Source organism: Botrytis cinerea, chromosome 1, assembly GCF_000143535.2.
Source record: "Botrytis cinerea B05.10 chromosome 1, complete sequence".
Lineage (NCBI taxonomy): Eukaryota > Fungi > Ascomycota > Leotiomycetes > Helotiales > Sclerotiniaceae > Botrytis > Botrytis cinerea.
In genome coordinates, this window is record NC_037310.1 from 1,687,920 (window position 1) to 1,703,419 (window position 15,500).

Genomic DNA, 15,500 nt, shown 5'->3' on the forward strand with positions numbered 1-15,500 from the left:
AAAGTTACTCTACTGTACTGTGGTAAGTGCTACGAATTTCTTTTGTGGTGAAAAGAGGGTTCTGTACAAATCAAATATGAATATAGATGTAGATATAGATATAGATGTACAGAGGCAGATAATAAAAAATACTAGATTCTTCAAATAAAGTACAAGAATATCATGATGGAATAAATATATCTTCAAGAAGTGAATTTACCTTGTTAACAATTTCTATTTCGTAACAACACAAGTACAAGTATTAGTACAAGTAGAAGAAAGGCAAGCAAGTCAAAACAATATTCAATATAAGAATAGAACAGAACAGAACAAAACAAAACAAAACAATACTCTCTTTATTCATCCAACTCTCATCTCATCTCAACAAAGAACAACATTTGTGAGTACCTACCTACCTACCTACCTACCTACCTACCTACCGATATCATATCTGATGGGTGACACGAACTCGCTTAAGATATCCATCTATCAAAATCTCAATCTCAACTTCATTATTCATTCACAATCTCAGAGAAATGACCTCCTCCTCCCCCTCCCCCTCCTTCTGGTCCCCCAAACCCTCCAAACCCATTTATCTATTTCACTCACCTGCTCAAATGAACCCCATCGCATCCTTCCTAGATAAACATCCAAAACATCCTCACTCTTCACAGAACAGAACAGAAAAGAACGGAACACAAACCCCGAATCAAATCCAATTCATAACGTTGTTACTATTCCTCTATTTACTTGTTCTGGTAGTTTCGTGCCGATTGTCTATCTGGATATTGAATGTGAGATTTCTCGGGGGAGAGAGAGAGAGAGAGAAAGATTAAAAATAGTATAAAATAAAAATAAAAATAAAAATGAACATGCAAATGTATCTTCGATATCATCCCATCCCATCTTATTCCATCTCATCCTACAAAAACCAAATTCTCAAACTCTCAAACATTCAACACAACACAATATAACAACTCTCCCAATAATACACAAATTCCAAATCAAAATACACACACATATATACATATACAAATGTACCTTCCACCCTCCCCCCTTTCCCCTTTTCCCTTTCCCCTCCTCTAAATCAAGCCCTTGTCTCTTCTTCAACCCTCATTCCACTATCTCGAAATCTCAAATTCTCTAATGTCCAGCCTCCTTAATACCATCTATCTATCCACCTCTACTCTACTCTACTCTACTCTACTCTACTCTACTCTACTCTACTCTACTCTACTCTACTCTACTCTACTCTACTCTACTCTACTCTACTCTACTCTACTCTACTCTACTCTACTCTACTCTACTCTACTCTACTCTACCCCATCCCATCCCATCCCATCCAACTCCAAATATCACTTTTAAACATCACCTCCAAAACGCCATCTCATCTCATCTCCTCCTACCTCCTACCTCCTACCTCCAAATCCATCTCCAAATATCAACTCCATTCCCACCTCCAAACAATACCCAACTCACTCACCGTTATATACTGGTGCAAGAAAAGAAAAAGCATGAAAATATTACACAAGACAAAATAGAGATGAGAGATTACTTCTCCACCACAAAAACTATTTTCTGAATACTCATCTCTTATGTAGATGTATAAAAGGAAGCTGTGTAATAAATGGATCAGTAAAGAATCAAATTTCACATCACGTCACATCACATCAAAAAAATTAAAAATCATCTTCATCACCCACATGCAATGGCTTTCACAGTCAACTAGAACAGAATTATGATGATCGGGTATCTTATTATCCATTTTATCTAATACCGATGCATCTCTTCACCCAACTATCTAGCCATGAATCCATGCTCCCGACCCCATGCACTTCATTCACCCCCCACCCCATCCACCAATCCATGGAATAATGAAACCAATTAGATGATTTCAATTACCATTGCGGAACGCAAGTAAGCAAGCAGCCATTCTTATTCTGACCGGATCTTGGGTATCTCCATCCAACCATGCCCGCAGCCCCTATCCTACCAAACAAAAACCACTCCGAAATAAAGACTTCCTCCAAATTCCCCATCCACCAATCTCTATTAAGATATAATGGAATGAACCTCTCATCTTTCCATTACCATAGGTTCAAATAGAAACCTATCCACATCCACCCATTACTGAAGCATAACTTCTATCAAGAAAGAATGTATGCAAGTAATGAATGCATCCATCATCTTCCTCGTGCCTCAAATTCTTATTCAATTGTGACCCGATTCGACCCGAATGTGATGTGCAAGAAGGTTGTGAAGAGAACTAAAAACTTCCTGCAGAAACAAAGAAAATATCCACGCCTCAGAATACCAACTCCATTCCTTCCTATTTTTTTTCTTTTCTTCTCTAGTCACATTTTCTCCCTCTTCAATTACTATCAAAAGGAAGATTGCGCCCCGAAAAGAAACAAAGGAAAGAAAGAAAAGTTGGGTTGCTGAAGAGCGGTGTGTGTGTAGTAATTGTGTGTTGTAAATAAAAAACGCTAGAACGACAAGATGATTTTGAAGAGAAAATAAAAATCGACGATTCGCTAATGCCAGATATTTTTTGATAGAAAAAATAGGTCGATGAAACGCGCTGATGCCGAACACAGAAACGATAAAGTCCGAAAAAAATTGGTCTTGTGATCGAATGCTGATGAAATGACCGATGAAATTGGGTCAATCAATACAAATTGTGGTACATGTGGTGTGGTGTGATATGATGTCCGAGATCAAGATGTAGATGATGCAAGGACTGAGGGGAAATCTAACAAATTCAGGAGATTTTCAATTATTGCATGACGATATCTTGCTGATATGGTTGTTGCTGATATTGTTGCTGTTGACTGTATTGCATCTGAGTTTGAGGAGTTGGAGTGATCGGACACCTAGGTGCTGAAGTTTGATATGGTTTGATTTCATTTCCATTCCCTGGACCAAAATATTCTCCTTCTGGGGTGATTGGTGGCGTGAGGTAACCGTTGATGACATGTTGTCCATATACCTTTTGTGGTGTGCTATACACATCGTGTTGTTGCATTGACTTCTGGTTAGTGGCTGGTTCAGCAGGTGGAGTTGGTGGGGTAACATGGCATTGGCTCATAGCTGCTTGTTGGAGGAGGAATCTTCGGAGGACTTCAGAAACTCTAGACAGGTGTGGGGCAGCATATTTTCTTGCGAGGACCGAAGATGGTTGGTTGAGTTGTCGAGAAAGACTGAGCATCAATTCCGAATCAACCTGTCCGTAAGTATCCATCTCGGGGCATCCAAGGATATCTCGCGAAAGTGCTAGAGACGCACGAGCCATTGCTGAAGGTTTGACCGAGACAAATTCTTTGTGATATAAAGCCATTTCACAGATGTACCATGACATGTGCTCGACGGTCATGTCTTCATATTCAGGTCCTTCCAACAAGGCCAATTGCAACCAGCTATCAACAGTAGGGTGACCAATCATCCATTCCAAGGTGTTCAAAACGTGCCATTCCATTTGCGTGAACATCTCCTCGTCATACAACGAGCAGCACATCGACTTTAGTTCTCTGATCATGGGGACGCGTTCCTTTTTGTCTCCATACTTGGCAGCGATGAGAAGTGCAGCGCATCCGACCAATTGATAATGTCTCTTGTAGACCACACGTCGCGAGCAATATCTATCGAGGAGGTTAACGGCGAGGTGAAGAGTTTCCGGAAGGAGTTGAAAGGCAGAGTGAGCTTCGATAAGGAAGTCGATGAGATAAGGCCTCATGAACCATTGAATCTCTTGTTGAATTTCTATCGAGGCAACGTCTGGCATAGTCGCATCCTGTGAAAAATGTTAGCATAACGTCACACGAAACTAGTAGAATGCAGAGTGACTGACCTCCATCGATGCCATGTGATCAATGATATCATCCATGTAAGCATCGCAAGCTTGTCTAGATAACTCATTGGCCATGGCTTCTTGCCTCCGTCGACCCATCATCTTGATGTATTCTTGAGAGTTTGGTCGAGGTTGCTGTTGCTGCTGCTGTTGGAAAGTATTATCCTCCACGAAGAACGTGTCACAAGGTTGATTGTACGACATGTTGTAGGTGTAGAAGGTGATGTGAAGTTGTAGGTATTTTGGTGTTTGGTAGTAGGGAAGGAGTGGACGTCAAGTTCTCCAGGAGCTTCGACTTGACAGTGGCTTTCAATAGACACTGGATTGCAGTATTGTTGGTTGTAAAGAATGTGCTGTACGGTTCGATAGAACGATACTTTGGTGTATTATTATTAGAGAGTGTGGGTGGAACTATAATTCGAAAATGAACGACAATGGCCTCGAAAAAAGAAGGCGAAAAAATGTAAAAGCTGAACCTTTCAAAGTTGATATTGGTGAGGTGGCAGGTGAATATCACTTTATAAAGATACGGTGGAAATTCTAGTGAATTATAGGATTAGCGAGACTCTCAGCCGGAAGTGGAGTAGATGATGAAAGGGAGAAGCCTCAATCGTGTCAAGGTGGAGAAGGAGAATGCGTCTTTGGTCATCAAAAACGCATGAAGCTGATGGTATTGTTCATGGGAGGGGGAGGGGGAGGGGAGAGAGTGTCGAAGTGTGTATCTGGGAAATTCGAGACTCACCCAGGTAGATCCCTCGTGATGGAAGACAATGAGAGGATGATGCGGTAGAAATGTTTTGCAGATATTCTCCGTAGAAGTTAAGATAGGATGAACGAGTAAACGTCTCCGATCTTTGACTCTCTTGATCTTGCTTGAGATATTTGGAGTAATTACGTGCCGAGTGTTGGGTTGAGAGGAGGAACGTAGAGCTTTTGTGGAAGAATGTTCAAGGTGAGATGAGCGACCGTTGGCATGTAAAAATGCTCACTAAGTAAGGGGAACCCAGAGTTAAATGTTAGTCAATGCCTTTCATAAAGGATTCTTGCTTGTTTAATTGGAAGAGGAAGGAGATTTGAAGACAAGACTTTTGCATAAAGTTTGGGGGGAGGGGAGGGGGGGGGGAGAGTTCAATGCTCACCTTGGATTGTCGAGTCTCTTGACTTTCAATTGTGGAGCCAAATCTTAAAGCCGTCTAACTTTTATAAAAAGAGTTGACGAGATTGAGATGGACAACAAAAGAGGTACCACTTTGAAGATTATTGAAAAATTATTACTTCGAAACAAACAATACCGAGAATTGAAACAATTCGAGGTATTCGAGAGCGAAGAATTGGGAGCGGAAGAAACGAGAAAGGAGTCGAAACTTGGTGGCAGAAATAACACAATTTTGGGGGGGAGTATTGAATTTGTTCTGGTGGTAAGTATCAAGAGACAAGGCAGGATTCAAGCCGAGAAGTGGTTCGAGTGAAGTGGATTGGATGTGTGTATGGAGGAAGAGGAGGAGGAGCAGGAAGGTGGTTTCCGATTACTGGATTGAATGATTGGGCGACGGTGATGAAGGCCTTCCAATGCTATCCAGAAGATTGAGAGAGGTGAATGTGTGAATGGGGGTTTCTTTCTTTTGTTCCTCGTAGAAAGTGACAGCTATGGACAGTCGAATGAAAGACCAAGTGACGAATGTTGTGGTGCGTGTGTGTATTGTGAAGTTGCCGTCGAGCAGTCTTCCACCCAAATTCTTGCTTGATTTTTTCAAATTTCTTCGAGCTTCAACATAACAAGGTGTCAATTATCCAATGCCCTCTTTATGCCCGTCTATTGATATATGAATGGAGAGAGACTTGCGGAGGAGAGGAAAAGAGAGAAGAAATTTCGAGAGAGAAGAAGAAGAGGGGAGGTTTGTGTAGTTCAAGGAGTGAAAGAATGGATCGAATGGATCTCGAGAGAAGGTTGAGAGTAATGGTCCTTTTCTACACCGGAAGAGGAATAGTGCGAGGATTATTACTTTTTGGCATGGGGGACGAGAGGAAGTGGAGCATTCAAAAGCACATTCGTATGGGTTTGCGGGTGGGGACGACTTTCCTTCTTGGGCTAAAAGGAAGAGTGAGGGCTGGATGGAGAAAAGTATGGGATGGACAAGTAATAAGTGTGTATAAGGATCTATAATAAGTAGCGGCGGATGTGCAACGGGTATATAATGTGTGTATAATGTGTGTATAATGTGTATATAATGTGTATATAATGCGTAAATGGTAAATGCAAATGCAAATGCAAAATCAATGGATCTGGCTCTCAGATGCTCCCACATCTACCACCATGAGGTGGTGACACTTGCAAACGCAGAGAGTGCTATTATTATGCTGATGCTTGTTCTCACGTCCGCATCGATTCGCGGATTCTCCTTTCAATCTCTCCCCCCGTGAATCCAGAGGCCAAGAACATCAGACGAAGTATGCCTAGTCGGCGTTGTGGCGAGAGAAACCGACCGGAAAGATGTAGAGGGCAGTAGGAAGGTGATTCGGTGGTGTGTGTGTGTGTGTGTGTGCGTGTGTTCTAAATTCTCATTGCACGCGCTTTCCCTGTGGGCAGCTGGACGATACCTACACCTCCGTGAGGCCTACGTTGTATCTGCCTTCTATTACACAGTCCCTTCCTAACCACCTGGCTACACTAATTGATATGCACAATTACCTACCTCCTGTCCCACTCCCGATCGACAAAAGTAGATTATTGGTGTTAGAGAGCAACGGACGCAGAAGCCATGCCAAGAAGAGCAACAAGAGGAAAGTACATGGTTCCAAGATTTCACGAAATGGCACGATGCGTATCAATTGACGGATGGGATAGGATAGGACATGGTCTTTGCAGCGTGCTCCGGTCAGACCATATGGGAAAAAAGTCGCGTTTGGGTGGTTCCATTGGCTCGGATGATTTACGCATACTCCATACTTATTACTCTACACTCTCACATAGGAACATTTGCTTGTGCCATCAATGCTTCATATTGGTTCCTGAGCTCCTCCATGGCGACGCATCTCACTCATCAAACACGCCAAAACGCGTGCGAAGGGGGGGAAAGCAATGGAGCCGATAGCGTATGTAGCATTGACTATCGTATCCTCGCCATGTAATGCCATCCATTCCGGAAATCAATTGAGAGACTTTGGGCGTGGGCGTGGTGCTACTACTGCAGCGCAAGCACATTTCACACTTCACACTTCACGCTTCATCGCAGCAGTGGAGTGGACTGGCTGGAGGAAGTGTACCAAGCACCCAGATGGAAACGTGATGTACATGTGACTAGACCGAATGTAGGCAGAGATATCGAAATGCAGAGAGGGTTCCGGTCTGCGACAGCTTCCTGTGCTTCTCCAAAGCATCACGACAATATCCAAATTCTACATCGCTCTCTCAAAATGTAGCAGCAGGTGGGTAAAATGTAAAATTGGCCCAACCCTAATCCCATCCATCGCTTTTCACATCCCCCAGCTCAGCTCAATAAAAGCCAGACATCCTTGACAATCACATCGAAACTTCTTCTGCTTCTATTGAAATCTAACCATTCACACATCCTTGATTGACACGCTTGAGAATACCTGCATCCTCTGCACATGCATCAAACCATGTCAACACAGGAAACAATGCCATCAGCTTTGATTTGATTCATTTCTCGCTGGCTCGAGATTGGCTTGCTGATCGATTTATATATGCTTCGGGATAACCTTCATAATTCATTGATTTGATATCATTGACTCGTCTGTATCTTTCTATATACGGCATGCCAGTGCCCATCACGTTGGAACGACAGAGGATACACCAGCGCAATGCACCTCTTTCCCCTATTCCTGAGCGCCCTGTCTGCAATCAAGGGCTGAACATGCTGCTCGCTGCTGAGATGACGAGGAGAACAAGACAAACGCATCACACCTGAGCGCATCGATAATGCCATGCCAACAATTGATCCGTAAGAAGCAATACGTGAGAATTCCGATCTCGCCCAGACCTTGATCATCTTGCATATTTGGTACCAGCAGAAAATAAGAAAAGACTTCCCTCAACCGTGTTTCAAGAGAAGTGCAAAGGGTACGGGGTAAGAGATGGAAGAATCCCCAACCTGTGAAGCTCAGGTGCACACGAGTGGACTAGCCCTCTTACGAATATATTCCGAAATCATATAGGGATCTATGGTACTTTGCACACGATATAATTTCGCACTGGAAACCTTCCTCGTCTCCAGCTTCTTTCACGCCACTGGTTCGTTGGATCTCCGTTTGATTTGACCCGATGGTGCAATCTCCAAACCGTTTGTATCTGGGTGTTACTTTCGTCCAATGGCCTCATGCTTTCGTCTTCTCAATAATGCAAAATTCAATGCGCCGTCGAACTACTTCGGTGGCTTCGAGTGGGCTGGGATCATTCTGGCAATCAACGCCCTTCCTCAGAACAACCCTTCTTTCGCTATCACGTTGATATCAGTTGCAACCCAACATCCCATCTACGTGATGTATCCGGCTAGTTCAGTAGTGTAAAATCGTAAAATCCTCTAGTAACATTTGCTTCCCTACACCCCAAGGATAAGCTTCCTAACCTTAGGTTCCTCAAGTACCACTAACTAATAGGCAATTCTGTCCATCCGCCAACCATCACAGTGGCCACCACCAAACGGGAAATTTGGTTGCCATTGCGATCAAACTTTCCCACTCCACCAATGCTGAAACCATCACGGCTTTGCAAACAGAATTTCCACCATCCAGATCTTGTTCCAGGCTTGGTCTTCCACGACCATGCCCATTGGAACCGTCCTGTTCGTACCAAACGACGACCGGAATTCGGGGTAAGTTTATGCACAAAATACATGCACCAGACGATCATTGGGCCGACCAAATCATCTCCATGGCTGGTAACGACGTACCATTCTTTTTCACAGTCGAGATCTTCAAAATCACGCCGGCCCGCAAATGTAAACACGCCAAGGCTCTTCCAACCTCGACAGCCCCAGAAGTAAGCCATTTGATGCCAGAATGGCCCCAATTTCCTAGACTTTCATCCTCATGACCGTTTATCTTCATCGAAGAATGGAGCTCTTTAATTTCTAGGTACACACAGACCTTACCTGACATTGATTATCTGGCTGGGACATGTTTTGCTTTCAGTCCTTGAGAGATGATTCCTCCAATCAGATAGTAGGTCGAATGGGTGAACGGCATGGCAAGACGAGGATTTAGATTGAAGAACCGATGGACCCGACCACTCGGTACATAAAAATGGTGAATATCGTGAACATCGTGAATATTGTGAATAGTGTTGATAGTGTTGATATGCTAGGCGTGCATTTTGATACTATATTCATAACTAGATATCCGGTCTAGGTAGTAGTTCCAACCGACCACTTGAACTAAGCTCCCTCACTAGCGAAAGTCTATTGCTATACTCTCGTACCGCGCCTTGCTACATCCAGTCACACCAACACCAATACCCATCCCGCGCTCACGCGATGCCGCGCCGCTCCGCTCCACGAAAAACGCGTTCCTACCATTCATTCTACAGAGTACGCTACTTTAGAGCAATTGTCCACACGCGATGACGCTCCCTCACCCTGGACCATGATCCAAACGCTTTTCACGCTCCACCCACAAGGACCTTCCTTCCTTCGCATGCAGCCAGCATCTCCTCATTCCTGCTTGGAAGGAAAGCTCTTCCATGGTCATAGATGACATATCTGACAAATGGCAATGCATCTGGTGATGTGAATGCAAATCAAGATGTGCAAGTGAAGAAACAAGAAATCAAGAAAACAAAGCCATGGGACCGACCTGACGAAATCCCACGAAGATCCCCTCCCATGGAAAAAGAATTAAGGGTCCTGGGAACTCGTTCCGATTCCTTCATCCATCAATCACACACACACACACGCACACACACACGCACCCAAATCATTTACCCATCACACCACTCAAACACACCTCATAAGCCGCAGTTCACTTCCAAGGCCTGCGTAATGTCCGAACAATCCCCTCCAGGCCTGTTCGCCGCTCGCTGTGCGTCCATTGCTTATTTCCCTTCGGCGTCAAGCGGATTGCCGGCACCTCGGCTGCACGTCCTGAACTGCTCGTGAACTTCACATCATTTGCTTTGCTGTGCTTTGCTGTGCCGTCACTCGCTCACTCACTCACTCACTCACTCACTCACTCACTCACCCGGGATTACTTTCCCACGTTTCTCGTAACGGTTATTGATTTTTTTTAATTAAAATTTTGCATTTTCTAATTTTTGGGCTCTGCAGATGAGATAATACAATGTGTATCTGCGAGCGTGTCATTGGATACCTACGACATGCAACGGTGCAATGGATTATGGAGAGCCGTCGTTGAAGAGATTTTACAAACTCTGCGCGAGGATCCGCTGTGCGTGAACAGAGTGCCCCAGTAGTACAGTAAGTACATGGTGCCTTTCTCCGCACGCAGGATCATAACATCGAAGGTGGATTGGATTGGATTGGATTGGATTGCAGGCTCAGATATGAAGAAGGCATTCATTCGAGTACTCTGTCCTCTGTGGGAGGTCGCTATGTAATGTAATGTGCTCTGTAGCGTGCGTGCATAACTACCGTCTGCAATACGCACACTAGCAAGAACGATTTCCTACGCCTCCGATTGGTGGGAGTCGCTTCATCTTGTGCTCGCTCTCCCTCGATGGATCCCTCCCCCCCCACATGGTTATTAGTTGTTCAGCCTCATTTTGTTGTGATTTCGACAGAATACGGTCTTCGCGAGTGGTGAGGTATAGATAGATCCAAGACACACCCACCCACTCACTCACCCACCACACACGTAGAAAAAATCGGCAGGTAAGAGAAAAGCTCGGACGCTGGTCACACACTCACACACTCACACACAGAGTCACAGACGAGACGGACGGGATTATCTAGCATTCATTGATCCATTCATCGATCCATCTCTCTTAATCTCTCTCTCTTAACATCTCTCTTTTTTGATTATTTATCTTTTACGTATTTCGAACCACGCGGTGCCGGATTTAGTCTCGGTCGTCGCCCTCCTCTGGAAATCTCTGATTCGGAAGGGAAGGGAAGGGAAGGGAAGATTTGCATCGCTGGGTTTGGTTTCCGCTGGCTTCCGATCTTTGTCTTGTCTTGTCTTGTCTGGTCGTGTCTTGTCTTGTCTGTAGTGTTGCGGTCGATCTCAATCTTTCTTGCTTTGCCTTGCTTTGCCTTGCTTTGCACGGGGGATGGATGGGTCGATGGACTAGAGAACGATGAGTGGTGGCTAGTTGGTTGGATCGATGGTTTGCTCGTCTTGGTTGGCTGGATGAGTATATGTCATTGATTCGGGATTGGGATTGGGATTGGGATTCGGATTGGGCATTCACTAGCAGCGCGATCGTAACGGATAGACTTTCTTTGGGTCGTCCTGGAAGATTCCGAATGCATGGGCTTGAACTTGAACTTGGATGGGATGGAATGGGGTTTGCCCGACGAATGATTGATACTATTGTATCGTTAATCGTTAGACTACTGTGTAATCAATCACTGTAATATGTAATATGTAATTGGTTTATTAGTATGTACTCTAATAAGTCTCTAACTATCATCTACTACTACTACTTCTTCTTCTTCTTCACAGGCAAGGAAAGTAATAGAGAAAGTTAATCCCCGGACAAGATTATTTACACTTCCAATCTGATCGTGTATGTGTATGCGTGTGTGCACTCTACGATTCACGACTATCGCTCTACAAATGTCTTATCTCGTAAATGGGATCCTAGCTATCCATTGGAAAAGTCTATTGGGGTATTGCAATTGTTGGGAGAGCAACACAATACAATAATACAACACAATACAACACAAAATTCTTCCTCCACAGAAAGAGAGAGAGAGAGAGAGAGCAAAAAAAAAAAAAAAAAAAATGTTAAATAAGCAAGAAAGTAATAAGTAAAAGGTAAATAGAATAGAGTAGGGCTAGGTTATCCATTCATCCATCCATCCATCCATCCACCAATCGATCAATTGAACAGTTAGTTCACGATAGATAGATATTACAGAGGAATATAACAAATAGTACATTATCCATCCTAGAAATCCAACACCTTCCAAAAATCCAACACCTTCTAAAAAAAAATATATATTCCAATCGCCCCTCCTTCTTCGATGGTCGCCTATCTATCTATCTATCTATCTATCTTTCTTGATTCATGCTTCATGCTTCATGCTTCTTGATCTTCCCTTCCTTCACTCACCGCGTTGACCAATGCTACAAAGTGGGAAAATTCGCTTATGTATGGGGGGGGGGTTTTTTTTTGCTGATGCGATGTGATGTGATGTGATGTGATGTTGTAACTGGATGGATGGATGGATGGATGTACATCGCATGTATATGTATATGTATATGTATGTGTATGTGTATGTGTATATGTATGCAGCAGAAATTTTCTTCCTTCCGCCTGGGGGATGAGGATGGGGACGGTGGGCGGTAGATGGGATTGATTCTAGAGATACGTATGTATGTATTTAGGCAGGTTTTATAGAGATTGAATTTGTGAGGGTGATGAGAATTAATTCGATGAATGAATGAATGAATGAATGAATGCCTTGGTCATGGACATAGTCTTGGTCTTGGTCTTGGTCTTAGGATCGATCGTCTTTGGCGGTTTCCTACCTTGTATTTTTTTTTTTTTTTGGGTATGGTATGGTATGGTAGATAGGTAGGTATGTATACTCACTCACACACACACTAACTAGCACGGAGAACACACATGATATACATAAACTTTCTGGCCTGGTGTGTTCTGGTGTGTAAAAGAATCGGTCTCTTCTTTCAAATCGGTATATATAACAAACATAACACAATACAATATAATATAAACCTCAACATCAATATAAACATAAACATAAACACAGTCAATAGAAAATAAGGTATAGTAATACCCACTCCACATTTAGCTTCTGTTTCAGAAAAAAAGAAAATAAAAAAATCAAAGTCAGTGTGGAAAATAAATAGGCTTTATAGTATAGTATAGTATAGGATAGTTAGCATATACATTGTTTTGGAATCCTGTATTGTAAGTTGTATGTACATCACAGGTAGGTAGCTCGAGCGAGTTGAGTTTACACTCTGTACAATCAGAAATAAGCAAATTCTATCTCTCTCTCTCTCTCTCTCTCTCTCTCTCTCTTTCTCTCTCGTCCACCAGACCGACTATCAGTATAGATGTCCTCCCTCCGTGATTCTTACAGGCAATCGCTCACCGTAGATATGCATGCATGCAGCATGGAGTACGTAGATATGTGTGGTACTGAACACGTGCACCTTGGAACAACTAGCTAGCTACATCTATCTACATCTAGATAGAAATAAGAGATAAGCAGAGATCGGTGTACGCTGTCGCTTGTGTTCGATTTGGCCTGGCCGCCCCCCTCAAGCACATACCTACCGCACCACCTACCTATCTTATTGATGTACCTATGGATTGATGTGAGGTGATGTAGAAGAAAATCCTCACCCCGCATTTTGTGCTCGCTAACACCGTGCGCAGCATAAGATGCACTAATAAATATGCTGGTGGTGGAATTAAAGTTATGCTATTTATGTATCATCTACGTAGGTATGCACTAATTATCCCTATGCATATTCCTCGATATATTGATATTTATTGATCTTGATATTGATATTGATATTGATATAATAGCTAGAAGATAGAAGCACCGAACGAATGAAGGCGAAAAATTCAATAACATATATTTGGAGCCCAATATTACATATTGATACCGAGTAATGAAATAAATCTCTATGGTTTGTAAGGGAGGCGCGGGTTCGTATTTTTGCGCAGTATTCTTTTTGACCTGGGTTCGTTTACTATATACGTGTCTTTGCCTTACACATCTAATCTTCCTTCCCCTGTACACAATAGCCTCGATTCAATACAGTGCGCAGAAATTGCTCAGCCTTCCAAGCCTCTGTTGACCCTCTGATTAAAGAAGAAAGAATGAGAGACCGCGGCACGTACCGTTACAATACTTGTGTATGCCCCGACGTCGCGGCGCGGCGGATGCAAAGTGTCGGTCGCGGAGCAAGGGAGAATTTGGATAATGTGGCCGGACATATTCGCATCGGTGCCGATGCGAGTGTTGCGCCGCCCCCTGGATGTGGTATGCGCTGCTGAGGTGGAATACATCAAAAGACTGCAGAGTTAGTATCGAATCTCACACCATTTTGAGGGTCTCAGGGTCGTTCCATACACCAGGACCCGAGTCTTACATCTCATATACCTACCTATCAGCGTAAACGGCGGTTGGTCGATGAATCATAATGTATGTAGGGAATCCATGAAGCGAGACAGGGAGATAGGAGAAGACATCCTATGATGAGATGAGATGATACGATGTTGTGGTTTTTACCCCTATTGATTAGTAGATTCTCTTTGAGCAATAATACAGCTCCAGTGTGTCAAGTACACACTTGATCTGCATTACTAGAGAATTTCCGGATAACCCCTCCTTTCACCTATAGGATGTAGGAGCCGCGAGACTGACTAGGCATATCCGAGTTGGTGCAACACATCTGGAGACTCATATCACACCATGATACCTTGACCCAATAATCTAAATTAGCCCCCAAACACATTTCACACAAACGCGTGAACGCGTGGGAGGGGGAGACGTGATTTATTTATTTTTCCTCGTAAGGATGCATGTTGCAAGCTTGTACTTGCATATGCGGCTACTGATATCTCTTGGTACGCTGAGCGCTGAGCGACGCAAAACGCATGCAGCGTGGGACAGGAGGAAACTTGATTTGGGGCTGGAGCGCTTGGATGATGATGACATGACATGACAGTAAGGTTTGCGTGTAGCAGGATTTCGGATTGTCTTTGAAGCCTTGATATTGTCTCGATGGTTTCTGGTGTGGTGAAAATGCGAGGCGGGGAGCGCGATTCATCTTAGGATGGATGCGGTTAGCACGTGCTCATCTTGCGGGGTGAATGCATCGTTGGTGATGGCGACTTGGATTGATAAGGATAAGTTCCAGGGGAAATTCGTTAGGCCTCGGTGCATCTAAATCTTCAATCTGTGGAAAGTGTATTTGGATATCTCGATCAGGAATCGAAATTCTTTCCCTCGATTGCCGATAGATCTATGGATTATGAACGATTGATCTGCGAGTCTTCATGACTCTTTTTCTAAATTTCTTTTTTTCCCCAGCCAGCAGCAGCAGCAGCAGCAGCGGGCATTTCCCGGCGAGATGGTAAGATCAACAGGTCTTACGAGTTACGAAGCTGGGCGGAAAAGCAAAAATCGAGTGGACTCCGTGGAGGTGACCCCCCAGAATCCATCCGGCTCTTGGACGTCTGCAATACAGGATTTGTCAGGTCGTTACGCCATTTTGGACAGCTCTGACTAACCCACTGTCAAAACTCGTGGTATTTATAAGTGTGCCGTTATGATACGAAATTGAAGGTTTTGACAAGTCCACCCTATCCCTCAAGCAATTGACACGGGCCGGACGCATCTTCCCCATGGCTCAGTAGTCTTGCAGTGTGAGTGAATAATGATATCAAGAGTGAAACCGGCCCCGTAGACTGCGCACTTTTCCTATTCCCGAGCGAGTGATTCAGGCATTCATCGAAACCTTATTTCGCAAGAGGCAAAGTGCGCTGTGAAGC

The 15,500-nt window shown here is 43.7% G+C and overlaps 2 protein-coding genes across 2 annotated transcripts; both read right to left on the minus strand.

Annotated features, from left to right (window-relative positions):
- Positions 1–1,649: 1,649 nt before the first annotated feature.
- BCIN_01g04640 (hypothetical protein) lies at positions 1,650–5,734 on the minus strand. The gene is made up of 4 exons (XM_024690483.1): positions 4,966–5,734; positions 4,569–4,814; positions 3,827–4,366; positions 1,650–3,769 (listed from the first exon to the last, which is right to left on the minus strand). The coding sequence occupies exons 3-4, from the start codon at positions 4,028–4,030 to the stop codon at positions 2,756–2,758; spliced, it is 1,218 nt and encodes a 405-aa protein (XP_024546252.1). The 5' UTR covers positions 4,031–4,366; positions 4,569–4,814; positions 4,966–5,734; the 3' UTR covers positions 1,650–2,755.
- A 7,757-nt stretch (positions 5,735–13,491) lies between these two features.
- BCIN_01g04650 (hypothetical protein) lies at positions 13,492–14,342 on the minus strand. Its single transcript, XM_024690484.1, has 2 exons — positions 14,111–14,342; positions 13,492–14,019 (listed from the first exon to the last, which is right to left on the minus strand). The coding sequence occupies exons 1-2, from the start codon at positions 14,143–14,145 to the stop codon at positions 13,779–13,781; spliced, it is 276 nt and encodes a 91-aa protein (XP_024546253.1). The 5' UTR covers positions 14,146–14,342; the 3' UTR covers positions 13,492–13,778.
- Between the last annotated feature and the right edge of the window lie 1,158 nt (positions 14,343–15,500).